This window comes from Saprolegnia parasitica (assembly GCF_000151545.1).
Source record: "Saprolegnia parasitica CBS 223.65 unplaced genomic scaffold supercont2.41, whole genome shotgun sequence".
NCBI classification, from domain to species: Eukaryota; Oomycota; class Saprolegniomycetes; order Saprolegniales; family Saprolegniaceae; genus Saprolegnia; species Saprolegnia parasitica.
This window is the reverse complement of record NW_012156435.1, coordinates 21,277-45,841: the sequence shown is the minus strand read 5'-3', so window position 1 is coordinate 45,841 and position 24,565 is coordinate 21,277. Positions and strand designations below refer to the sequence as shown.

The 24,565-nt window shown below is 59.2% G+C and overlaps 6 protein-coding genes across 6 annotated transcripts; 4 read left to right on the top strand and 2 right to left on the bottom strand.

The window, feature by feature from the left end:
• Positions 1–1,748: 1,748 nt before the first annotated feature.
• On the bottom strand, positions 1,749–3,648 carry SPRG_08996 (TKL/LISK protein kinase; the record flags this gene model as incomplete). Its single annotated transcript, XM_012348117.1, has 3 exons — positions 1,749–1,882; positions 1,909–3,103; positions 3,158–3,648. The coding sequence occupies 3 exons, from the start codon at positions 3,646–3,648 to the stop codon at positions 1,766–1,768; spliced, it is 1,803 nt and encodes a 600-aa protein (XP_012203507.1). The 3' UTR covers positions 1,749–1,765.
• Positions 3,649–4,559: 911 nt separating this feature from the next.
• Positions 4,560–6,525, top strand: SPRG_08995 (TKL protein kinase; the record flags this gene model as incomplete). Its single annotated transcript, XM_012348116.1, has 2 exons — positions 4,560–5,119; positions 5,166–6,525. The coding sequence occupies 2 exons, from the start codon at positions 4,560–4,562 to the stop codon at positions 6,457–6,459; spliced, it is 1,854 nt and encodes a 617-aa protein (XP_012203506.1). The 3' UTR covers positions 6,460–6,525.
• A 4,015-nt stretch (positions 6,526–10,540) lies between these two features.
• Positions 10,541–11,138, bottom strand: SPRG_08994 (hypothetical protein; the record flags this gene model as incomplete). Its single annotated transcript, XM_012348115.1, has 2 exons — positions 10,541–10,850; positions 10,906–11,138. 2 exons carry the CDS (start codon positions 11,136–11,138, stop codon positions 10,541–10,543), a joined length of 543 nt encoding a protein of 180 aa, XP_012203505.1.
• Positions 11,139–12,230: 1,092 nt separating this feature from the next.
• On the top strand, positions 12,231–14,257 carry SPRG_08993 (TKL protein kinase). Its single transcript, XM_012348114.1, has 2 exons — positions 12,231–12,869; positions 12,916–14,257. Exons 1-2 carry the CDS (start codon positions 12,304–12,306, stop codon positions 14,198–14,200), a joined length of 1,851 nt encoding a protein of 616 aa, XP_012203504.1. The 5' UTR covers positions 12,231–12,303; the 3' UTR covers positions 14,201–14,257.
• A 234-nt stretch (positions 14,258–14,491) lies between these two features.
• On the top strand, positions 14,492–16,321 carry SPRG_08992 (hypothetical protein). The gene is made up of 10 exons (XM_012348113.1): positions 14,492–14,574; positions 14,629–14,688; positions 14,733–14,877; positions 14,926–15,035; positions 15,083–15,354; positions 15,412–15,487; positions 15,539–15,623; positions 15,674–15,981; positions 16,032–16,140; positions 16,191–16,321. The coding sequence occupies exons 1-10, from the start codon at positions 14,500–14,502 to the stop codon at positions 16,274–16,276; spliced, it is 1,326 nt and encodes a 441-aa protein (XP_012203503.1). The 5' UTR covers positions 14,492–14,499; the 3' UTR covers positions 16,277–16,321.
• An 897-nt stretch (positions 16,322–17,218) lies between these two features.
• On the top strand, positions 17,219–22,579 carry SPRG_08991 (hypothetical protein; the record flags this gene model as incomplete). The annotated part of the gene is made up of 1 exon (XM_012348112.1): positions 17,219–22,579. A coding segment is annotated over one exon (5,278 nt), but the record flags the coding sequence as incomplete, so codon positions are not given.
• Positions 22,580–24,565: the final 1,986 nt, after the last annotated feature.

The following is a 24,565-nucleotide window of genomic DNA, read 5'->3' as shown; positions in this document are numbered from 1 at the left end:
GGCCCGCTCGTGCTTTTCCTTCCCGAGCTTGGCCTTGGTCTCCTTCAGCTGGCGCTCGAGCTGCTGGATGCGCGCTTCGTACGGGTCGAGGACCGGCTTGGACGTGGGTACTGCGCTGCTTTGCTCGGCCCCCATTCAACGCAGGCAGCAGGCTTTTCCACGTACACGTGGTAAATGGTGAAAAAGACGTGTGATTTGAGAGGTTGTTGTTGAAGTGGACGACTATGTGATTTGAGAGGTAAATTCAAAATTCGATCCAACGGCGCCGGTACATCTGCTTAGGAACCAAAGTCTTTTTTACCGTGAGGACCTATGGTGGCGTTGGACCCTAGCCCGCCTTGGCTCTCAGAAGTGGCCGATCGCACGAGAAGTCAATGTACGCGAGGCCTTGAGTGACGTGAGTTCATTCATTCCTCCGCGTTGCTGTCGTATACTAGCACTCTACTAGTACAGTACTAGTACTACTACTATCCAGCGCGAGAGCACGTACACTGGTGTCGCGTGGTGGCTCTGACGTGAAAGCGTCGCTGTCGTCGCTCGCTGCGTTGACCCGAACAGCGTCGATCAATGTTACCTCCCAAGCTGCCAGCGTTCGTCGCGCCATCATCGAGAGGTCTCGGTGTTGGATCCCGGGTGCGAATCGGGTGCAGCCATATATATTGTATCCCCAGGTGAGTTCTGAAGCAGATGAACCAGCAAATGAGCCTCCTCAGTACCGGTACTAGAACATGGCGCGGATGGGCGCGTGAGTGCAAGCGTCCACCGGTGTGCCGGCTCACGCCCAGTGATTCGTCGCCAAGAGACATACATACGAGACGACCTATTGGTTTGCTGTCTGCCTCCAAACTCCGTTGACGCAGTCGCGGCGGGGGCCTTTGTAGACAGGGTTCGCCTTGGGCAGCAAGCTCCGGGACGTCGCAGAGGCGGTGGCGCTGGCGAAGCCCGGCGTCATTTTCATTTTCATCCTCTCAGGCACAAGTCCATCGCAGCTTCAGCACACCCATCTAACATCACATGATGTATATTTCGACATTCGACTAATCATGGCCCGCACTGAGCACGCACCCAAGCAACATCGCTCCTTCTCAACGCAGCACGTGTGTCCGCACTCGGCACTTGCTCCTTCGCCTCAGCATGCCCAACACGACAAGCACCCGCACCAAGACAGCTAGGAACGCCATGAAGCTCTTAGAGAGAACGCATGGCATGCAAAGAGTGATTTTGTAGCCACGAAGCATGGTCTTGTCGTCGCTAGGACATGGTGCGGAGCTCGGCCATGACGAAGAGAGGGACGCATCGGTGACAACGTCTCGCCGCGAACGGACTTGCTAGCAATCCAACGGGCAGAGGAGCTGGACGTCGATCTAGGGACATGTGTGCGCTCGTCCGCCACTTGGCGCTGCGCATTTCTTGACTTGACCGACGAAAAACGAAAATGAGTACGCGTCAATGGTTGCTCGCAATGCGTACTCCTGGTAGCGGTCGCCCGGCATAGCGAACACAAGTGTTTCTGCAGCTAGTTGGGCGGGTACCAGAGACGCACATAGCGTCAAACCGTATTCAAATACAACGCCTTGCGCGACTTCATCAATTTGCCGATGTTCCGTCATGAGACCAGGTTCGGACGTGCGCTGCCAATGTCCACGTGTCCCCAACAACGACGAAAAGAATCCAAGAGTCCTCGAAAGCTTCAGCGACTCCAAGCAGCACATGCATCGCACCGAACAATTCAGATCACATATATTATAGTCAATAATAGAGTCCGCTACGGCCCATCGCGCAAGAGCGCTTGCGCCACCAAGTTGCGCTTCCGGTGCTTTTCCGCCGGAACGTCGCGGGCCTTGACGATACGCGCTTCGTAGTCCTCGAGGCGTTCTCGGAGCTGGCCGCCGAACGCAACGGAACGACCACTTTGCCGATCGTGCCGCCGTCGTTGCCGTAGCCGTAAATGTCGCAGACCGTGCTTCGGGGCGCCGAGAGACTGAGACGCCCTTTCTCGGTGACGAGGAAGTCGACGAGCGGCATCGTGGCCTTCCCGACGCGGCGGCCACCAAGGCTTGCAAAAGGCTCGAAGCCTGGCGTCTTGAAAACAAGTTGGAGCGTCCAATCGACCGGGTCGATGTTTGCGATCGTCGTCTCCTGGCCAAAGGCGTGCGACGTGGCATCTTCCGCGTGGCTCACGAGCTTGACGGGCTTGCGACTGGCGTCGTCGACACTGACCAAGCACTCGAGAGCGTACGAAGAACCAAACGTCGGCTCGAAAGTCATGCCAAGCGTTTTGTGCACGGCCACCGTAAGGTTTACAGTCGCGCCGCAGGTCGGCATGGTCATCGGACCACCGTACGTCTGCAGCAACGCTTCGAGCCGGCGAACGACTTCGGGTGCCGTGGGCCGACGGTCCGGGTCCAACTGGATGCAAGCAAACGCGAGTGCTTGGTACTCGTTGGACGGACACGGCCCAAAGTCGCTGGTCAAAAGCGTCTGGGCTTGCGTAGGGTCTTGAAGCCTGGTGCAGAGCAATCCGTCGTCGATAGGTTGGTTGTTGTTGGGCCTTAGAATGTGCATGAAGGGGCCGTCGTGGGTGACGAATGCAATGAGGAGCAGCCCTAGGCCAAAGATGTCGATCTTGTCGTCGTACGACGCGCCTTGCTCGTTGCCCTTGGTCGTTGCAAGTGTCTCGGGAGCTTGCTCGTTGCCCTTGGTCGTCGCAAGTGTCTCGGGAGCTTGCTCGTTGCTCTTGGTCGTTGCAAGTGTCTCGGGAGCACTCCACCGCGCCTCGGTCACGCCGTTCGTCAGCTTTCCGTTTGGTTCGGTGTCGCGCATTTTAAGACCGGGAAAGACCTTGACGCGACCGGTCGCCTCCACGTAGACGCACAGCCATGAGAGGTCGCGGTGCATCACGGCGAGGTTGTGCATGTGCGCAATCGCTGTGGCGATTTGAACTGCAATGTGCAGCTTCTCGGGCCATGACGCATCGCGCTTCGTGGTCAAGTAGTGCTTGAGCGTCATGCCTGTCACGTGCTCGACGTACGCGATGGGGTCGTTGGTCGATCGTTGGCTGGCACCGACAATGCGCAGGAGCGAGCCGTCGCCGCCTTGGAGTCTACAACAATGGGGCTTGAGTACATACGAGATCTCGACTGCATGGGAGACATACGCTTGCATGATGGCCATGGTTTGCTTGAAGCGCAAGACGACCTTTTCGTCGTTTTGAAAGGCCGGCTTGAGCTGGATGCGCAGCACAAGTGTGCCGTTCTGGAGCCGGCCCGGCGTGAGCTCTGCGAACGGATGCAGCCACTCGCCGGCCTTCCCGAGGCTTGTAAACGAGCCCGGCTCGATTGTCGGCACCGACCCGAGGCGCTGGTGCGTCAGAAGCTTCGCGCGCGCGTCTCGGAGGTTGGCATGGTCTGCTGTGATGACGTCGCGGAGCCGCTGGAGCTCTTCCTCGTGGTCGTGAATCAAGCGAGCTTTGTCGTCGCGAAGCCGCTTGAGCTCTCCCTCGTGGTCGCGAATCAAGCGAGCTTTGTCGTCGCGTTCGTGCTTGAGCTCGGCCTCGAGCTCCGCAATGCGCCTCGTGTGGTCCGCGCTGGGGTCCGTTTCGGCGTCGACCGGCGTGTCGACGATGAGGACGCTCAAGTTCCCGCCCATCTCGCAAAAGTGGAAATGCGTTGGTGCGAGTCGCTCGCTCAACTAAGATCTTAGGTCATGCTGGATGTGATAGGTGGTTTTCCATTTTATAAAATGATGAAAAGAACGTTCGAAATCCAGTCTCGAGGAATTCCCTCTGCAAATTGATACTGACGTACTCAATTTTTGCACATCAACTTGATACAAAACGCCCCTGCACATCATTGCCGACCCACTGACCTCGGAGCTGTTGCGGTGCTTGTATCAAGCGAGTGTTTTCGCTCGATATTGTGTTGATGGTTTGGTAGAAAGCTGAGCTGTTTGCTTTTTATCAAGACTGCTTCTCCACTGCAAGGGTGATCCACTGTCGCCAGACCCGCAATGCAGCGCCGCTTTGCGCGCGATTGTCAAGCCAACTTGAATCAGTTCAGCACTTTCTCAGCGTCGTACTGGTCGCGACGGCGCCACATTTCCCATGTACGTATGCAGCGACTAGAGAATACTAGTGCATTGGTTTGCATTCGGTTTCCTGGCCGGCTAGACCAGCAGCAGGCTCCGCAATAAGCACTTGCTACTGTAGCAGTCTCGCCTCAACAACACAGTTCTAAAAGCTGGGATCCTCACCCGTCGAACTGATAGGAGCGTGCGTTTACACTAGGACGATCCTGGCGTTGTGGGAGGAAGTGTCCAAGCTGATTGTAGAGCGCTGCCGCGCGACCGTGTACAGTGTACCGGTACAATCAATGTATGATCGTTTGTATATACATTTGGGACTGCACAGGATCACACAAACCGGCAGCCAGCAATCCCATTCAAAACCGATCACCTCCGGAGCTGCGAAATATTTCACTTTCCCACCACTGCCCACACAGATACCGGAAAAGTGGTCAACGAACGTTGCGAGTGCTCACATCACTTTGCCTTTTGCCAGCATGGGAGCCGACCTGAGCACCGACTTCGGGGAATACCCCGTGGAGCCAGCGGTCGCGCCCGAGCCCGAGCCCAAGCCGATCCTCAACCCGTACGAAGCGTACATCCAGCAGCTCGAGCGTGAGCTGGAGAAGTACAAGGCCAAGGAGAAGCAGGCCACGGCGAAGCTCGCCAAGGAGACGCTCAAGTGGACCAAAGAGATCGAGGCGCTCAAGCGCCGGCACCAGGCTGAGCTCGAGCTCTACGCCTCAGAGGCCAAGGACGCCCGGCGCTTGAGTGACGCGGCGGCGACCGTCGACACCAACGCCCAACGCCTTGCCGACGAGCGCGCGATGCAACTTATGCAGCAGCGACTCAACTCGGTCATGGAAGTCGACGACGCCACCTTCGAGTACATCTCGGGTCCTCTCGGCTTCAAGCCAGCAGACTTCCCATTCGCGTCGCTCAAGCCTGGCCGGCTCCCAGGCGGCACGCTCGTGCTGCGCATCCAGCTCGAGGAGAGCTTCAAAGGCGACGAGGACGTTCTTCTGCGCTTCAAGAAGACCCTAGCCACCATGCAAGTGTAGGCTCTTCGACTGGCTTCTTTGCAGTGACTCAATGTCTCGTAGGCTCAACGGCGGCGACGGCACGCTCCTGCGCCTCATCGGCGCCAGCAACCTCGACTCGGACGACCCGATCGCGTACGTCGAGTACGTCACGGGCATGACCCTCAGGGCGTACCTCATGGACAAGCAAGACGCGACGTGGCCCGAGAAGCTGTGGATTGCAGTCCAAATCGGCAAGGCCATCGTCCATATTCACAACCTCGCCGTCATGCACCGCGACGTCTCGTGGTCCCGCGTTTTCGTCGATGCGACTGCCAACGTCAAGGTCTTCACTGGCCTCAAGGTGCGCCAGGTCGAGCCCACGAAAAACAGCCATTTCACCTCTGGTATCTCGGAAGCTCGGTGGGGCGCACCCGAGACACTGCCGGAGCCTCAAGGCGGTGAGAACGGCGAGCTGGACAGCGACAGCGCCACGACGTACACGGACAAGATCGACATTTTCGGCCTCGGTCTCATTTTGATCTCGCTCGTGACGCGCGACGTCCCGTTCGGCTACGTGTTAAAGACCTCTGGGCGACGGACTCCCATCGATGACGACCTCGTCACTACCTGGCTGAAGAAGCGCGAGACGGCAATCCCGATGCTGACGCAGTCGTTCGACGATGACTACGCATGTCCGTCCGAAGAGTACAAGAAGCTCGCGTTGGAGTGCATCCAGTTCGACCCCGAACTTCGGCCGACGGCGCCCGAGGTCGTCCGCCGGCTCGAGATGATCCGCCAAGCGTACGGCGGCGGCGGCTTTACCACGCCCGACCTCGACAAGGTCGACCTCATGATCGCGCCCGTCAAGACCACCGGCGCGCTCCACGAACCGCATTTCGGGACTGCGTACGACGTGTGGTGCGAGATCAACATCGACGAAGCGAGCCGCAAGCCGGTCACGACGTCCGTTGCCAACGGCGGCGCTTCGCACAAATTTGCCCCGCAGTCGACGACGCTTGCCAGCATTGAGCCGCTCGTGCACACGCTCGTACTTCTCTTCAAGACATCGACCGTGCTTCGCACCAAGACGATCGGGAAGGTTACGATTCCGCTCATGGAGCTCCTCAAACTGGAAGGCGACGAAGTAAGCTTGACGGCGGTGCGGACGAAGAAGTACCCAATCGTCCACGAAGGCGACCCCGTCGGTGTCTGTGAGTTCAAGATAATGTTCGGGTCGCGCCTTCGCGGGTACCTCGAGCTTTACGAGCGGCAGACGACCGAGTACTTGCGCAACAACGAAGACGGACCGTCGACGCTCGATCTCCGCAAGAAGCGCGATGTGGCCGCCGAGGCCTTGCTCAGCGGCGCGCCGTAGTTTGCATCGCTGTGATTCGTATCAACTTGATAATAAGGTCATGTAGTTTGCATCGCTGTGATTCGTATCAACTTGATAATAAGGTCGTGTACTCGACTGTTGCGCACTAAGGAACAAAGGTATCGATTGTCGGACGCAAAATCGCTTCGTCATCTGTACCTGAGATGCGTTGATGGCGTAGTACAACTAGAAGGCAGTGATCTCTTCAACACGTCGAGTGTGCAAGTGCGTTGAGCACGGGATGCGGTTTGCTCTAGAGCAAGCACGAACGACGGACGTGGTCAGCGTTTGCGCTTGTGCCGATGTCAGCTACACTGTGAATGCTGAGGGATATAAATCCTTGACACCGGCGAACTTTCCACTCGTTGCCCTGGCCGCCTTGTAAGCTTGCTGCTCGACACGGTCGTTGCCGTTGAATTGTATCAATGTTTCAAGTTGACGACCAAAAACATAACAGCAGGACCACATCCGGAAGGATGCTGGTCATCGGCAACTGCGCCGGACGTCGGCAACGGCGCCTGAACGTCGACAACTACAGTCGGACGTTAACGACTGCCGTGATACGTCGTCCCCTGTCTTCCAGAAGCCGGCAACTGGCGCCGGACACATGCAACCGCAGTCCACCGCCTCTCGATGTCTGCAACTGCCGTCGGATGCATGCAACCGCAGCCGAGCATTGTCCACCTACTTTATGGCGCCGGTAACTGCCGTCGGACGTCGCCACGCGTGCACCCAACTGCCTCTCGACGTCTGCAACCGCAGTTGACCGTCGACAAACCGCAGTCAACTGCCCGTCAACGTCTGCAACCGCCTCCGGACGTTGGTCGCCTTTGTGCCGGCGACGCACTACCGTCGGACGTCGACAATCTGCAGCCAACGGCAGCTGAATATCTGCAACTGCAGCTGACCGTCGACAACTGCACCTCGGCTGCCGGCAACTGCCTCTCGAACGTCGGCAACGGCCTCTCGGTCGTCGGCAACTGGGGCCTTGAGTCCTGCCGTCGGCAGCTGAGCTTGACGTCGATGATTGCGTCCCTTCCACCATGCACACCCCGATGGACCCGTTTCTACGATGGCTGTGCAGATCCAGGGGAAGACACGGAACTACTCAGCATCGGTGGGTCACGGATGCTATGCCCAAGCGCATGCCGTACAAGACGTTGTTTCCTCCGCAACCAGTACCGTGGCAACACGCAACGACTGCTGACTGCAATCGCACCGGTACCAGGGAAAGAGCGACAACGTGACGCACGACCAACACGCGATGACACCTACGCGATACACTGCAGTACAACTCGGTTCTAGTCGTCGCCAAGTCAAGATATGTTGAGGCGCCTCTTGAAGTCAACGTGTTGATGCTGCGACGGCGCTCAAGCCGACGACGACCACCAACAGCGGCAACTCCCAGGTCACTACGTCGGTGCACCAGCTGCACATGGTCTCATCGACAACCGACTGCGACGCGCCCTGACAGTGGCATGCCAGACGTCGGTTGCGCCGCCGTTGACACGTCGGTGCCGCCACGACCAACAACGACGGTATGTATGGTCGAGACGATCGACGCGCGACACCAACACGACGGTGCAACAGTCCCCGTGGACGACGGTCTTTATTAACATGGCAAACGTCAGCAACGACGATCGACGTCGACAAATCGATACCACGGTCATCTACGGCGCGGCTCATGATCAGGATGGTCGCTGGCAAATGCCAACTTGTCGATACGATGGCGCTCACGATCGAGATGGCCACCGGTCGACGCCGACAGGCGGTGCAGCCGCCGGCGAGAACGGCACTCTCCGTCGATGCGATTGCCGCTCGCGATGACACTCGCCATTGACGTGTCTGCGCATTTGTCGATCACGACGGCTCCCGCAGCTGACATGTCGGTGCAACGGTTGATTACGACGCTGTCAACTGCCACTACGAGCACTGCTCGCAACGGCCGACGACGTGTCACGCCTCAACGATGCCCGGCGAAGGCGACGCCCGGTTGTGAGACATACGTGAGTCGACGCCGACGCCGATGCCGCGACGACGCCGTGACGCTCAAAATCATCGATTACGGTGACGCCAGACATCGACACCAAAGTCTCCAGTTCTACAACGACGGACGGTAGCTGTCGAAGTCGATGCCTGAAGTGGCCGTGTCCAACGTCGACGCGCCAGCCTCGCTTACAACGACCACAAACCGCGACTGTTCGTTTCTCGTGACGTCGACGCTCCTGCCCAGTCGCCGCGTTGTCGAAGTCGATGCCCGGTGATGGTCGTGTCCAACGTGGACGCGACGACGCAAACGCTCCCAAGCCGGTCGACGATGTGCTTGCACACGCTTGCAACAACACCGCTTGCAACAGCTCTTGTGAAGTCGACGCGCCCGCGCTACCCACGGGTGCAGCCAGCACCGGACGCCCAGACGACGCCGCACACGATGTTTGTGTACCACTGATCTTCAAGCGACTGCTGCAACCCGTGGCACACTCCCACGACGGTGACACCGATCTCGACTGCTTCCACGACGGTAACACCAAGCTCGACTGCTTCCGCGACTGTGACTGCATGGCAAGCTACGACGTCGTTTCCAACGAGATACAACACGCCGACGATGTCTCTTCGCGATGGCATACAAGAGGTCGAAGCCGGCTGCTACGACACCGATGCGACGCCGACTGCCGCGACACCGATGCGACGCCGACTGCCGCGACACCGATGCGACGCTGTTGCGACGTCAACTGCCGCGATGCCGGTGCGACGCCGACTGCTTGTACGTCGACAGCCGCGACATCGATGAAACGCCGATGCGACGTCGGCAGCCACGACTCGACCACTGCGGTCACGACGTCGACACCGACAGTCATGACACCATCACTCACGACGCACACCACAACGTCGCCAAGGACGCCAAATTTTACGATGGAGTCGTCGATGTCGCCGCCCTGCGAACGACGGTGACAGTCGATGTCACGAAGGCTATCAACGACACGCCGTGGTACCGTGACGCGTGTCGTGAGAACGACGTCACCCGCAAGGTCCCGTCGACCGAAAAATGACCAAGTCCTTACGGAACGGTTGCGTCTGATACTCAGCCCCTGGGCCTACGCCTATGTCTACGGAACGATGACTATGAGGTAGCGCAATGCGCCTCCGTGCATCAACGAAGCTTCCAACTCCCATCGGGATTGGTCGCTATCGATTACACATCTACATATTCACTATGCAACTCCACTTCCATTGACGAAACCTCCAAACCTGTTTGGGACAGTCACTACATATCTACTTGACGCCTCTAGACTTGGACCCATGCGCTCTATGAACTCAATACATTACAATACATTACAGTACCTTCCATGAACATGCATGTGTCTTGTACCATGTTGAGGAGGGGAAGAACCAGCGAGCGCACTTGATGATGTAGCTCAAGCTCAAGAACCAGCAATCGCACTTAACGTACGAAGAGCCCTGTGTCGCTTCTCCGTAATAGCATCTTTACCGCTGGCAGACCGCGCAGTGCGATGCAGAGGATCCACCACTAGGACCTCGTGCCCATAACATCGTTGACACTACAAATTGCACAAGCCAATCTACAAGTCCATGGTTACCATTAAGAAATTCTGGCGCCGCGCTTGGTGTTGCCGACCGAGCCTTTCTTGGTGGTACACCGCCAGAAGAAGGTATTAGCATGTAGCCAATGCATGAGGTAATACATGGAGTGACTATGGATGTGTCTCATATATATATCGTTAAACAATGGGTATCTCGCAACGTCGGCTTTTCTCTCGCTCTCTGGGCCACCGCATCGACCTGTCTCCTCTCGACGCGGTTGCTTTTGGCGACTCACAGCGTCGCTTGGCTATCGATCATCTCTGAACGCGACGACAATTTCACCACAGTACCTGAAAAGCCTTGCGGTTGTATCAATGTATCAGGAGGTGAAAGCCAAAAACAATACAACATTTTACAATTCAATGTTGAAATGGGGTCGTGCACTATTTCATCGAGGACATTATTGTGAACGGTCCATGCCTTACACATTGTCGTTCCATCCCATCCCGTCGACAATCGTACCTCGGTTCCGTGCGCTTCATCGATCGCGGAAGTCGTTGCCGTCGCGATGGGCCGTGAGCACGTCAGTAGTGATGTCCTCTGCCGACGGGCGCTTGGCCGGGTTGCCCTCCAGACACTGGTTTGGGAGCGCCTTGTGCCGTGGCTCGCAGTTGGGGCTCATAGTTGGACGCAGTTGGCCGTCGTGCACTTGCTTCTGGATCGCGCTTCTGTTTTTGGCGTTGGCGTACGATTCGTCGCATGTGTCGAGCTCGGTGAGGACGACGCGGCACGAGGAAATGTCGGCCGGCGTAGGCGCGTCCGCTTTCGTCGTCGTCGATGCGAACGACCTCTGGTGCGGTATAGAGCGGCGCGCCTGCGTTGGACGTCGTCAAGCTTTCGGACTCTCTCCGTGTTGTGCCGAGATCGGCGAGACGAATGTTGTACGTGTTCGAGAGAAAGATGTTGAGGCTCGTGACGTCCCGATGCACCTTTTCGAGGCGGTGCAGATCCGCCAGCGTGTGAACAATTACGGAAGCAACATCGATGATCGAGACACGAAGGGCCTCGTTGTCGCCGGCCCTTGTCTTGCCGAGTGTCTCGGACAGATCGCCCCCGCCCATGTACTCGATGACCATCGTACAGCTTAACGTGATCGGTGGATTGCTCGAGTGAAAATGCGTTGATGCGATTCGCTCAACTAGGGTGCATTCGGTTCACCCAAAGTGCGTACCAGATCTAAAAGGTGATACATGATGTGATAGTTCCATTTGATACGGCGAAGACAGTCTCCTGGAATTCTCTGCAAATTGATACTGACGTTCTCGATTTTAGAGGTAAAAGGCACATCAACTTGATACAAAACGCCCATGCACATCATTGCCGACTTGATAAAAAGTGTACTACGTAGTACTACGTAGTAGTTCATATGATGAGCTGTACACTTTTTATCATGTCGGCAATTATGTGCTTTTGATGTGCTTTTACGGTTTGATAGAAATATTATTTCTATCAAACGGTAAAAGCACCGCCACAACATAGCATGCGGCCATGTCTTGCTGCCTTGCCACGCTTGGCAGGTAGTACATTATGGACGGCAGAAGAACCAGGAGCTCCGAGGTGGAGCTCGGTGGGCTGCTTCTCCACTGCCAGGGTAGTTCCTTGTCGTCCACTGTCGCCAGACCCGCAATGCAGCCCCGTTGTGCGCGATTGTCAAGCCAACTTGAATCAGTTCAGCACTTTCTCAGCAATGTGCTGATCGCGACGGGGCCACATTTCCAATGCGACCCTACGAGCCGACTAAGAAATACTACTCACTGCATTGGTTGCACGATACTACTTCGGTTTCCTGGCCGGCAACCGGGTAGATCAGCTGCAGCCCGCAGTCTCCGCAATAGACACTTGTTACTGTAGCAGTCTCGCCTCAACAACGCAGCCCTGGATGCTGGGATCCTCACCAGTCGAACTGATAGGAGCGTGCGTTTACACTTGGACGATCCTGGCTTCATGGGAGGAAGGGTGTACCGGCAAGTTGATTGTAGAGCGCTGGAACGACGCATGTTTCATGACTCGTACAGTACGCTGCCGCACGACCGTGTACAGTGTACCGGTACAATCAATGTATGATCGTTTGTATATACATTTGGGACTGCACAGGTTCAAAGCGGCAGCCAACAATCCCATTCAAAACCGATCACCTCCGGAGCAGCGAAATTTTTCACTTTCCCACCACTGCCCACACAGATACCGGAAAAGTGGTCAACAAACGTTGCGAGTGCTCACATCACTTTGCCTTTTGCCAGCATGGGAGCCGACCTGAGCAAGCCCCACGTGGAGAACCCCGTACAGCCCGCAGCCGCGCCCGAGCCCGCAGTCGCGCTCGAGCCCGAGCCCAAGCACGAGCCCAAGCCGGTCGTCGACGCGAACGAAGCATACATCCATAAGCTCGAGCGCGAGCTGAAGGAAAAAAAGGCCGAGCTCGAGAAGGAGAAGCGCGACCGGGCCGCCGAGGTCGAAGCGCTCACACGCCTGCACGAGACCGAGCTCGAGCTCTACGCTGCCCAAGTCACAAAAGCCCGGTGCTTGGACGAAGCGGCAGCTGCCAGCGCTGACGTGCAGCGCCTCGCCGAAGAGCGCGCACTGCACCTTATGCAGCAGCGACTCAACTCGGTCATGGAAGTCGACGACGCCACCTTCGAGTACATCACGGGTCCTCTCGGCTTCGACAAGCGCGACTTCCCGTTCGCGTCGCTCAAGCCTGGCCGGCTCCCAGACGGCACGCTCGTGCTGCGCATCCAGCTCGAGGAGAGCTTCAAAGGCAACCAAGAAGTCGTCCTGCGCTTCAAGAAGACCCTAGCCATCATGCAAGCGTAGGCTCTTCGACTAGCTTCTTTGCAGCGACTCAATGTCTCGTAGGCTCAACGGCGGCGACGGCACGCTCCTCCGGCTCATCGGTGCCAGCAACCTCGACTCGGACGACCCGATCGCGTACGTCGAGTACGTCACGGGCATGACCCTCAGCGCGTACCTCATGGACAAGCAAGACGCGACGTGGTCTGAGAAGCTGCACATTGCAGTCCAAATCGCAAAAGCGTTGACGCACATCCACAACCTCGCCGTCATGCACCGCGATCTCTCGTGGTCCCGCGTCTACGTGGATGCAAAAGGCAACGTCAAGGTCTTCGCCGGCCTCAAGATGCGCCAGGTCCAGGCGTACGAGACGTACCTCACCTCTGGCGTCTCGGAAGCTCGATGGGGCGCCCCCGAGACACTGCCAAAGCCTCAAGGCGGTGAGAACGGCGAGCCGGACAGCAGCGACAGCGCCACGACGTACACGGACAAGATCGACATCTTCGGCCTCGGTCTCATCCTCATCTCGCTCGTCACCCGTGACCTCCCGTTCACGTACGTGTTGAAGACCTCTGGGCGGCCGACCTCCATCGACGACAACCTTGTCGCGGCTAAGCTTGCGAAGCGCGAGACGGCGATCCCGATGCTGACGCAGTCGTTCGACGTCGACTACGCATGTCCGTCCGAAGAGTACAAGGAGCTCGCGTTGGAGTGCATCCGGTACGACGCCGAACGTCGGCCGACGGCGCCTCAGGTCGTCCGCCGGCTCGAGATCATCCGCCAAGCGTACGGCGGCTTCAAGACGCCCGACCACGCCAAGGTCGACCTCACGATCGCAGTCCTCAAGACGTCTGGGTTGCCGAACCCAAAGATGTTTGGTTCTCCGTACGATATGTGGTGCGAACTCCGCATCAACGACGAGAACCGCGACCGGATTCAGCTCAACCCTGTCACGGGCAACGTCACGCATCTTTTCAACCAGTATGCGACGCTGCACGACATTGAGCCACTCACGCACACGGTCGAGATTCACTTCATGACGACGATCATGTTCAAGACCAAGACGCTCTGGACGGTCTCGATCCCGCTCATGGAGCTCGTCACGCTCGAAGACAACGAGTCGTCGTTGACGGCGGTGCGAAAGAAGACGCGCACGATCCATCACGACGGCAACGACGCCGGTGTCGTGGTGATCGCGGTGCAATTCGGCGAGCGCATCCGCGGGTACCTCGAGCTCTACGAGCGGCAGGCGACCGAGTACTTGCGCAACACCGAAGACGGGCCGTCGACGCTCGATCTCCGCAAGAAGCGCGACGTGGCCGCCGCAGCGTTGTTGTGCCGTGCGCCCTAAGCGGCGTTGATTTTGATAGTTGTATCAAGTTGATAGTATAAAAGTGTTTGCCTTGCCTTTCTATTCCGTGGTCCACCGCCGTTGCGACCTCAGTACGTAGCTCTCACAGCGCGTCGGGACGCCAACGGCCGCGGTCAACCTACATGCCAACGTGGATCGACAAGAACCGACGAGGTGCATTGAGCGCTTGACTGTCTTCCTGGCAAGCGGCTCTTCATACACTATTCATCTACCATTTGGCACCCAGATAGTGTACTACCTATCGCACTTAAACGGGTGGATTCGGCATTCCGACGAAAATGGGCAACAAGACCAGCGCGCCCAAGTACTCGGCCGCCGAGATCGAGACGCTCAAGGGCCCCTTCAGCGACGCGGTACCGGCGCCTCGGCCGCATCCCGCGCCTCCTAATGACCGTCGCGAATGCTAGGAGTTTGACTGCCTCGACGCCCTCGCGACGGCCGCGATCGCCGACCGGGCAGCCTTCGAGGTACCATGGCCTTTCGCCGCTGACCACTCTCATGACGCGCGCAGACGCTCTTTGGCCTCGGCGCTATGCCCGACGACATGCCTATCCTCGCGCGCTTTGGCGGCGCGCTCTACGATGCGTTCTTGACGCTGCCCGACGTTGACGGCCCATCGACCGACGAGGTTACGCTGGCGCACGTGGCCAAAGCCGGTATACCTCCTCCTCCTGCGTACGATAGGCTGCATTGATCTACTCTAGCTGCGCTGTGCATGCGGTCGTCGTCGGCATCGATCCTCCGCAGTCTCTGGTCCATCTTTGACGCATCGACGACTGGAACGCTGTCCGAGTCCGAGTTGCGCCAGCTCTTTGTACAACGTCGGCGTCCCGAATCCATCCACTGATGCGTCGGTGGTAGCTCGCAGTGCTGCTCATGGCCGACGCGACAAGCGACGACGCGCTCGACGTGGCGGCTTACGTTGGCGCGGCCGATGCCATGGTCGCCTCCTTCCACCTCCATGCCAACGCGATCTCGCTGCCGCACTTTGTGTCGTGGGCGAGCGCGTCATGGCCACTCCTGCACACGGTCTTCGGCGCGTGGATGGCCCACAAGTGCTTTGCCTCGCTTCCGTCAACGCGCGCGTCGTACATGGCGCCCCGACTGTCGCACCGATCCGACATTCTCTCCCGGTACAATTCGTCTTTTCTTGCACCTTTTGGTTGTAAGAACTCTCTTTTGCTACGTAGTGGCGAGCTCATTGCGCTCTCGGGTCAGTCGATGCAGCTCCAAGACACGTGGGACCGTCTCTACACCAGCACGCAGGTATATGCATCGTGTGGCTTGATAGATTGATATTTACAAAAGGCAATCTAGGACGGGCTGAGCTTTAACCGCTTGTGCTACCATCTTCTCGGGTATGCAGGGCCGACGCTGATTGTGTGCACGGCCATGGACGGCGGTACAAGAGACAATCTGTCCATTGTGATGAATATACTAAGAGTGGACTAGCGACGTTTGGCGCGTACTGCGACACGCCGTGGAAGGACCAGAGCAAGTTTTTTGGAGGCCCCGGGTGCTTTCTCTACCGGCTTTGCCCCAACTTGCTCGTGTGTCCGAGCGCTGGCGGCACCAATTTCATGTACTTCAACACGAAAGGCGTCGCGCTGCCCCGGGGTCTCGGCCTCGGTGGCACGACCAGCAAGTGCCGCCTCTTCTTTGACGAGGACCTCGACGACTGCTACACGGCACTCAAATGCAATACGTTTGCGCCCGGCTCGCTCTCGCTCCGGTCGTCGTTCCAGATCCAGACGCTCGAGGTAGACGACCGATGTGGATCATGACCAGAAATCCGATCGTACCGCATTAGATTTGGGGCTGCGGCGGCGCTGCCAGTCGACAAGCGCAGAAAGGGTACCGCGCCGATACGGCGGATCTCATCAACAAGGCGCGCAAGGTCGACAAGGCGCAGTTTGTGAGTACGTTGCTTGGATTATTGTGTCGAGTCGTCCTTATTGTGTACTCGCAGGCAACGGCTTTGACCGGGAAATGTTCCTCGGCAAGACGTTTGGCCATGGCACGGACGCTGCGCGCATCGCCGACGACGAGCAGTAGGCGACAGTAACTTGCCCAATACATGCAGTTCATTTCCGCACGCGATGACAAGCAACTAGCGATAGAGCCGATCGGGAACGTGTCATCTTTCCTTTACCTTTGGTTTGTGTGAGCTACACGCGCTACTTTTGAGGAAGTTGGCAAATTTGCATTCCTTCATTCCACTCGATTCCTCTTGATTCCGCATAGTACTGCTGAAGGTGTCATGAGAAGACAGCACGTTCTCGGCGGGCTCATAGCTCATCATGATCAACGTGCTGCAAGCGTATTCTCACAGACTAGACAGCCAACATCTAGCGTAGTCCGCCGTCAGGGGTAGGTCCTCGGCGGTTACAGAGGGTTTCAAACAAAGTCCGAGCCAATCCAATCGTCGCATTGGACAATACCGGCCTTGGATTGGTGGACCCATTCAAGTCAATCGCCACCACACTTTTTCACGCCCTACTCTCTCGCTGCGACTACCTCGTCGATGGGAATAGCTCCTAATCAATATGCTCCAACTATGAATAATTGCTAATACACTCAGGGACCAGCAGTGGCGCATCGTTGCATCGTCGCGTTCTCTGTCTCTTTGAGGATCCTGCGTTCAATAATGTAGGCGTCTGCAAGAAAGGCAGAATGGTATTATCGCTATCAATGTACAAGTTGTACGCCATAGACAATACTACTATAAATGCCAATAGTAATAGCAGCGAGCTCTACCGTCCTTCACGCGCTGTCCTTGCGACCGCAGCAGCAGAAGCAACTTCTATTGCCGCCCGTTCCAATGTATGGATTTCAGTATAGGATTTGCGGCGCCAGAAACCACTTGGGTTTTGTATACTAGTGCCACCCTTTGTATTTAAATTTCCATCGCAAAACAAACTTGGTGTTTGTAGACCGAATTGAATGGCGAGTAATTTAATACACACCACCTCCAAGAGCCGTGTTAAAAACCAATTCGATGGCGTTCAGAGGGTTTACGCAGCCCGCGACCGGCGGCTTTGGCTTCGGCGCGCCCGCGCAGCCCGCGACCGGCTTTGGCGCGACGCAACCTTCGACTGGCTTTGGCGGCTTTGGCGCTGCGCCCGCGACCGGCGCGGCCTCTCCGTTCGGCGCTGCCCCGGCGGCCGCGTCGCCCTTTGGTGGCGGTGCCAACTCGTCGCCGGCCTTTGGCACGTCCAGCACCTTTGGCGCGAGCACGACAAACGCGTTCGGAGCGCCTGCCGCGACGTCGGCCTTTGGCAACACATCGGCGGGCACGAACGTCGGCTTTGGCGGCTTTGGCGCCGCGCCCCAGCAACAACAACAAACATCGGCCTTTGGCGCTGCCGCGGCCCCGGCCGCGAGCCCGTTCGGCCCGACGCCGACGACCTCCACCGCCGCCGCGAGTCCGTTTGGCGGTGGCATGTTTGGCGCTGCCGCCCCCAAGCCTGCGTTCGGGACGGGCGGTTTCGGCAGCACGACGACGACCAGCACGTTCGGCGCGACCTCGGCCCCCGGTGCATTTGGCGCGCCTGCGCAGCAGACGTCGGCCTTTGGTGCACCGGCGTCGACGGGCTTTGGCGCGACCACTGGCTTTGGCGCGCAGCAATCGAATGGCTTTGGCGCGGCCCCGAGCGCCTTTGGAGCCCCCGCGCAGCAAACGTCGGCCTTTGGAGGCGCGGCTGCGAGCCCATTTGGCGCTGCGCCTGCGACGACGTCGGCCTTTGGCGCTGCGCCCACATCTGCGTTTGGCGGCGGTGGCTTTGGCGCCCAGGCCAACAGCGCGCCGCAGTGCGGTACGGGCAACCCGCCGTACGTTACGTCGTCCGAGCAAGAGGCCGAGAAGAACAAGCCCGCGACGACGGTCCACTTCCAGTCGATCTCCAAGATGCCGCAGTACCAGCACAAGTCGGTGGAGGAGCTCCGATGGGAAGACTACCTCAAGCGCACCGACCCCGCTGCCGCGCAGCAACAGGCCAACTTGGTGCCCAACACGGGCGCTGCCGCTCCGACGACGACGACGACGACCACGGGCTTTGGTGGTTTCGGCGCAGCGACAACGACCGCGCCCGGCGCGTTTGGTGCCAAGCCGCCGCTCGGTGGCGGTGGCTTTGGTAGCACGACCACGTCTGCGTTTGGCGCCGCACCGTCGACCGGCTTTGGCTCGCAGCAGACGTCGGCCTTCGGAGCGCAACCGGCGGCGCCGTCGGCATTCGGTACCGGCGGCTTCGGGTCGCAGCAGCCGGCGACCGGCGGGTTTGGCTCGACGACCACGAACAGCATGTTTGGCGGTGCGACGACGTCGGCCTTTGGTGCGCAGCCGGCGCAGCAGCAGCAGCCGACGTCGGCGTTCGGAGGTTTCGGCGCCAACACGAACACGAATACGACGACATCGGGCTTTGGCACTGCGTCGCCCGGCGGTGCGTTTGGCGCCGGTGGCTTTGGGTCGCAGCAACCGGCAACCGGCGGCTTTGGCTCGACAACGACGACGACGGCCGGTGCTTTTGGCGGGTTTGGCCAAGCGTCGACGACCGCGCCGGCGCAAACCAATAATGCGTTTGGGGGCAGCAACAACGCGTTCAGCTTTGCCAAGCCGTCGACGCCGGCGGCCGGTGCATTTGGCTCGGCGCCGAGTGCGGGTGGCTTTAGCTTTGGCGCGACGCCGTCCACGGCGCCGGCGACGGGCGGGCTCTTTGGCGCCTCGAGTTCGACCAACACGACCACAAGTGGTTTTGGCTCGTTCGGCGCGACCAAGCCGCAGACATCGACGTTCGGTGGCTTTGGCGCGACGACGACGACGACGCCGGCCACCGGTGGCTTTGGCGCACCGACGACGGGCACCTCGATGTTTGGCGGCGCCTCGGGGTCCACGACACCGGCTCCGTTTAGCTTTGGCGGCAGCAACACCGGCACCACCGGCTTTGGATCGACCACCGGCACGAGTCTCTTCAACAAGCCCGCGGCCACGGGCGGCGCGACGTCGGCATTTGGCTCGTCGCTTTTCTCGGCACCGGGCGGTGGCTTTGGCGCGCCCAACCAAACGGCGTCGACCGGCGGCTTTGGCCAGCCGGCGGCCCCCGCGGCTCCGACGACGCTTGTCGCGGGCCACGACTCGAACCCGTACGGCGCCGGTTCGTTTGGCGCGGGCCTCATTGAGCAGCAGATCAAGACGACGCTGACGCTGCCTGTGCCCAACGCGATGCCGCGCGCCAAGGCCGTCGACGCGGTCGAGTACCAGCGCCCGTCGTCGCTCGTGCGCCCGGTCGCGACCGTCCCGACGTTTTTAAGTGTGCCCAAGACGACGGTGTCGGCGCCGACGCCCGCGCGCCGCCTGCTCGACGACACGGCCAGTGCACCGGCCGCCGACTTTAGCTTTGCGACGACCAAGTTCAAGAGCATTGCGACCAAGCAACTCAACATTGACACGCCGCCGAAAGTGCGCCGGGTGCCGCCGCCGACGACCGCGCCGCATGTGATTCCGGCCGAGACCGAGGCGTCGTCGGCGACGGCGACCGTGTCGCTTTCCATCTCGCTGCCGTCCAAGACAACGCTCGAGCTCGTCGTCGACAGCCTCGCGACCGGTGCCGACGTCCGCGCGCTCATTGGCGAAAAAGCCGGTCTCACCGGCGCCTTTGACGTGCAGTTTGACGGAACGCCGATCAACGCGTCGATGACGGCGGCGTCGTTCGTACACGGGTCGCTCGAGGTCGTGGCCGCCCAGCCGTTTGTGAGTTTTGACTCGTTTTACAAGTCGGCGACGAGCGCGTCGACGTCGGAGTTTGCGTCGCCGGCCGAGAACCCGTTGGCGCCGACGCTGACGAAAGAAGGCTACTACACGATGCCGGACCTGGCGCTTCTTCGCACGATGACGACCAAGGAGCTCCAGAGCGTCGACAACTTTGCGGTCGGCTGCAAGGGCCTCGGGTGCGTGCAGTGGTACGGCGCGACGGACGTGACCAACCTCAACTTGGACGATCTCGTCTTGTTTTCGACGCGGGAGGTGGTCGTGTATCCGGACGAAGACAACAAGCACGCGCTGGGCAGTGGCCTCAACCGGCCCGCGCTCGTCGAGCTCCTCCAGGTGTACCCGCCGACGCAGGACGCCAAGCGTGAAAAGTACATTGAGCGCGTCATTGCGCGCACCGAAACCATGGACGCGACGCACGTCGACTACAACCCGGACGCGGGCGTGTGGAAGTTCCGCGTCGAGCACTTTAGCCGGTACGGCCTCGACGACGACGAGAGCGACGACGATGCGACGGCCACGACCGACGCCACGGGGTTGCAGCAGGTCGCGACGCAGCTGCAGCTCAACCCGCACCGGTTGCACGAACTCTCGGCCTTGTATCTGCCGTCGGAACCGGAGAAGATCGTGACGCCGGTCCCGACGCTCTCGGCCAGTCGCCTCGCGGTCGTCGAACCGGTTCCTGCGACGCCGTCGGCACCCGTGCCCCGGTCGCTCACCGTGTACCCCGTGGTGACGCCGTCGACGTCGACGCTCCTTGGCCTCTGGAACGCGCCGCTCAAGTCGCTCGACCTTGGTATCTTTCTCGGGCGGTCGTTTCGCGCGTCGTTTGGGCCGCAGGGCCAACTTGTGACGACGCACGCGGCGCAGCGGGTCTCGATCTACACCCGGACGCCGGCGACGGGGACGGCCCTTCTGGCGGCGCACCGCAGCGTCAGTCGCCAAGACCCCGTGTCGTTCCACATGACGCTGCCGGCCGACGTGTCGGGGCTCCTCTCCGGGTTTACATCGGCGGCGACGGGCCACGACGGTCTCCTCTGGGGTCTCGTGGCGGCCTTGTACGGCCAAGAGTCGTCGTCGTCGTCGGGTGCTACGGCCCCATACTTGGCTCCGATCTCGAATGCGCCGTTGTCCTTGAACGATCTCGCGACGTCGGACCGTCGCCACGCGTATCTCTCGCAGTGGTTTGAAAAGGCCGTGGCGCGCCCGACGTCGTCGTCCTTGCCGTCGCTCCACAACGTGCTCTCGCTCTTGTGCCAGCACCGCCTCGTGGAGGCTGCGACGATGGCCGCGTCGCTCGGCAACTTTCGCTTGGCGACGCTGATTGCACAAGCCTCGACGCACCGGGACGGGGACTTTCGCGCCGCGCTCTTGCAGCAGCTCGAAGCGTGGGCGACGACGGAGGCGCTTCAGTTTATGGAGCCCGAGCTCGCGTGGATCTACTCGCTCTTGGCCGGCTCGTTTGCAGTCGTGACGCAGCGTCTGTCGCACCTCGACTGGCTCCAATCGCTCGCGATCGTGTTTTGGTTTGCCCAAGGCCCGCAGTCGCTTGCGTCTGCGGTCGATACGTTCACGCGCGCGGTTGCGGCCCAGCAGTGCAAGCCGCCGCTCCTCCATCTCAAGGCGGACCCGATCATGGAGCTCTTGGACGTTGCGGTCGGCGCGAAAGCGTCCTTGGTCCCGCTGCTCAACGTGCTCGAGCCCGACGCGGCGTGGCACCTCTATCACGTCCTCTCGCATGTGCCCGGTCAGTCGCTGTGCCTGTCGCCCAAGCAAGCCGCGCTTCTCACGTCCAACTATATCTCGACGCTCATCGACGCGGGGCGTGTCACGGACGCCATCTACGTCGGCTTGACGATCCACGATGTTCGTGCGCGCAAGGCCACGGTGCTCTCGCTCCTGCACACGGCGGCGGCCAAGGACGGTGCCTTAACGTCGCTCCAAGGCCTCGTGCCAACCGAGTGGTTTCACGATGCGATGGCAACCACCGCGATGGCGACGGCCGCGTACGCGTCGGCGGTCGACCACTACATGCTTGCGGGCAACTTTGACCACGCGCACCGCGTGCTCATGCTCCACGTGGCGATTCCCCGCCTCTTCCGGGGCGAGACGGCCGAGCTCGGCAGCACGCTCCAGGCGCTCGAGCCGCACCAAGCGGCGATGCCTCTCTGGGCCCGGTACGGCGCCGTCGTGCTGAGCTACCTCCGGCTCCGCGAGAGCCCGCACATTGCAACGCGCCACGTGGTGCTGAGCGTCTGCCGCAAGCTCAAAGAGTGGCAAATGCAGCCGCTGGCGCACCTCGGGCACGAGCACGCACTCATCGAGCGCGCTGTCTTGGCCAATATGCTCACGTACATGACGTCGACGGCGGTCGCGCTCGAGCAGGCGTTGGATGCGTCGGCGTCCGGGCAGTGGCTCAATCAGCTGCAGGGCTACGTGCAAGCCGACTGCTTTGGCGAAGGCTTCCGCGCCACGAGCCTCATGCACGTCAGCGCGTCGCTCGTCGAGTAGACAAAAGAAGATCGTCGTCGAACTATCTATCGGTCCCGTCATTTCCCTCCCCTTCCAAATGAATTGCGATACCTGCGTATTTGAATTTTTTTACTTTTGCAGAATTTCTGCCCACTGGCATATCGGCCGTCGACAATAGGAGGCGGCAATATTGGTCCAAGTGGCTTGAGATCATCCGTGCTAGTGAATAATTGTCTTGTTTATCGTATACAAAAAAGGGCTTGAACAAAAGACTAGAGATGCCAACTCGTTGGCTGACGCAGAAGACCAGTCGTTGTTGAAGTGGGTCGTCTATTACAATAGATAAAACTATGCTAAATAAAATTGTCGGACTTTCTTCGTTGTATGTGTGTACTCAGAAGACTAGTCGTCCCAAGGACGTTGAAGTTGAAGTCGGACGGCGTCGCGAGATTACGGTCGAGGTTCTCCAGCAAAGACCACCTTGGTCTTGACGCTGTTGTAGCGGAAGCTTGCATACCTGGTCATGAGACTCGAGAGCCCCGGGCGCGGCCTGCACGCGTATCGAGTCGTAAACATGTGGCGGCGACATACCTCAAAGCCACGCCGCCAGGACATCGCCATACAGGATTGGAATGCACACAATGCTCATCGTGTATAACACGGAGCAAAGACCGCCCTCGATGGAGTACCGGTAGCCCTGGGAAGTGTGCAAGGAATGAGGTAGATGTACGCTGCGAGAAGACCCGGGTCATTGTCCATCGCCCACGTAATCGCGGGACCGTACAAGATCGCGGCGGTCGCAAGGATCGTTGGGTCGACTTTTGTGAGCTCCGTATGGCGTTGCCGTCACACACATGGCCGCGGAGACATTCCTATCACATACATTCCACAGTGCCGAATGATGGTCTATAAACATATGTTTGTACGGTCACATGAAGCTGCATGACGCCAACGTCGGCGCTCTGGGACGCTCTTGGGATCGCGACGGAGAGAATATCTCGACGCTAAATCAGCAGTCGAGGAAGAAGGAGGCTGTGACTATGGGTGCATGAGGATGGTTGCGGTGGCGTGCACCACCCCCTACCAGCGACCACGTTTGTCTTTGTTGTCGCGGTGCCCATATTGCTGAAGAATGTCTTCGAGCGCAAGGCACTGGGCATACTACTTGGTCCACCTGAGGTACAACCCAAAGCTCGAGAGAAAAAATCGGTAAAAAATCGTCAACCAGAACCACAACCGTAATCATCCGTGCTGCGGTCGAGCCGTCGATTGCGTTGCCGGCGCCCAACCAGACGCTGTGGTCGCCAATCAAAAACGACACGTACGTAAAGTGCATCCACGCGCCTAGGCCGTCCCATGACGCCATCGTGTCAAGCGAGTGGTTGCGGCCGCCAACGCCCAGAGCTCGATGTTGACGCCGAGTAGAGGGCGATAGGTTTTACAACGGGAAAGCGTGCGGGCAGTCGTCGTCAGAGAAGAGTGTCGCCCACAGCGGAAGCTCAGAGAAGTGTACGCTTTCATTGCCACCCACTTTTCCAATGATATTTGTTACGTAGAATGTATGGTGGATGTCTACACCGCAGCATGCACAATCCGTCGATGCTGCGTCGTCGACAGACGGCCCTCAAAGACACCACGCGCATGGCTGGGGGGCTTCAAATATACGGGGTGGTGCCGCGTCGACAAGCGTATTGAATGAGTATGGGTTCGAGGACGGCTCTGTTTCGAGCACGACGGCCAGAGACGGCGTGGATGCGTTGCGGTCGAGGCTCTCGAGCAGGCTCAAGCGGAGACGCTCGACGAGCATGCCGTCCTTGTAGCAGTAGACAAAGCAGTCGGCGCTCCGGAAACTAATCGTCGGCGACTGTTTGTACCGCGGGTTTTGACGAAAGAGGCTGTAGATCGTGCCGCCGATCTCGGGCGCCAATATGTTCCTGTCGGGGTGCACCCACTGTAGCACCGCAAACATGATTTTCGTCCTGACGTTGCTGTAGCGGGCACTGCCATAGACCGAGGCAATGATCGGCGATTGTGCTTGAACCCGGCGACGTTCTATACGCAATACAAGGAAATAAGCGGTGGGGAGAATGAAAAGAGTAGCTGACGTG

What these genes read in the sequence shown, in the direction of transcription:
- SPRG_08993 (XM_012348114.1), top strand. Translation starts at nt 12,304, where the DNA reads ATGGGAGCCGACCTGAGCAAGCCCCACGTGGAGAACCCCGTACAGCCC. An exon ending in ACCCTAGCCATCATGCAAGC is followed by an intron (nt 12,870 to 12,915) that starts GTAGGCTCTTCG and finishes AATGTCTCGTAG; the next exon opens with GCTCAACGGCGGCGACGGCA.
- SPRG_08992 (XM_012348113.1), top strand. Translation starts at nt 14,500, where the DNA reads ATGGGCAACAAGACCAGCGCGCCCAAGTACTCGGCCGCCGAGATCGAG. An exon ending in GGCGCACGTGGCCAAAGCCG is followed by an intron (nt 14,878 to 14,925) that starts GTATACCTCCTC and finishes GATCTACTCTAG; the next exon opens with CTGCGCTGTGCATGCGGTCG. An exon ending in CGATCCGACATTCTCTCCCG is followed by an intron (nt 15,355 to 15,411) that starts GTACAATTCGTC and finishes TTTGCTACGTAG; the next exon opens with TGGCGAGCTCATTGCGCTCT.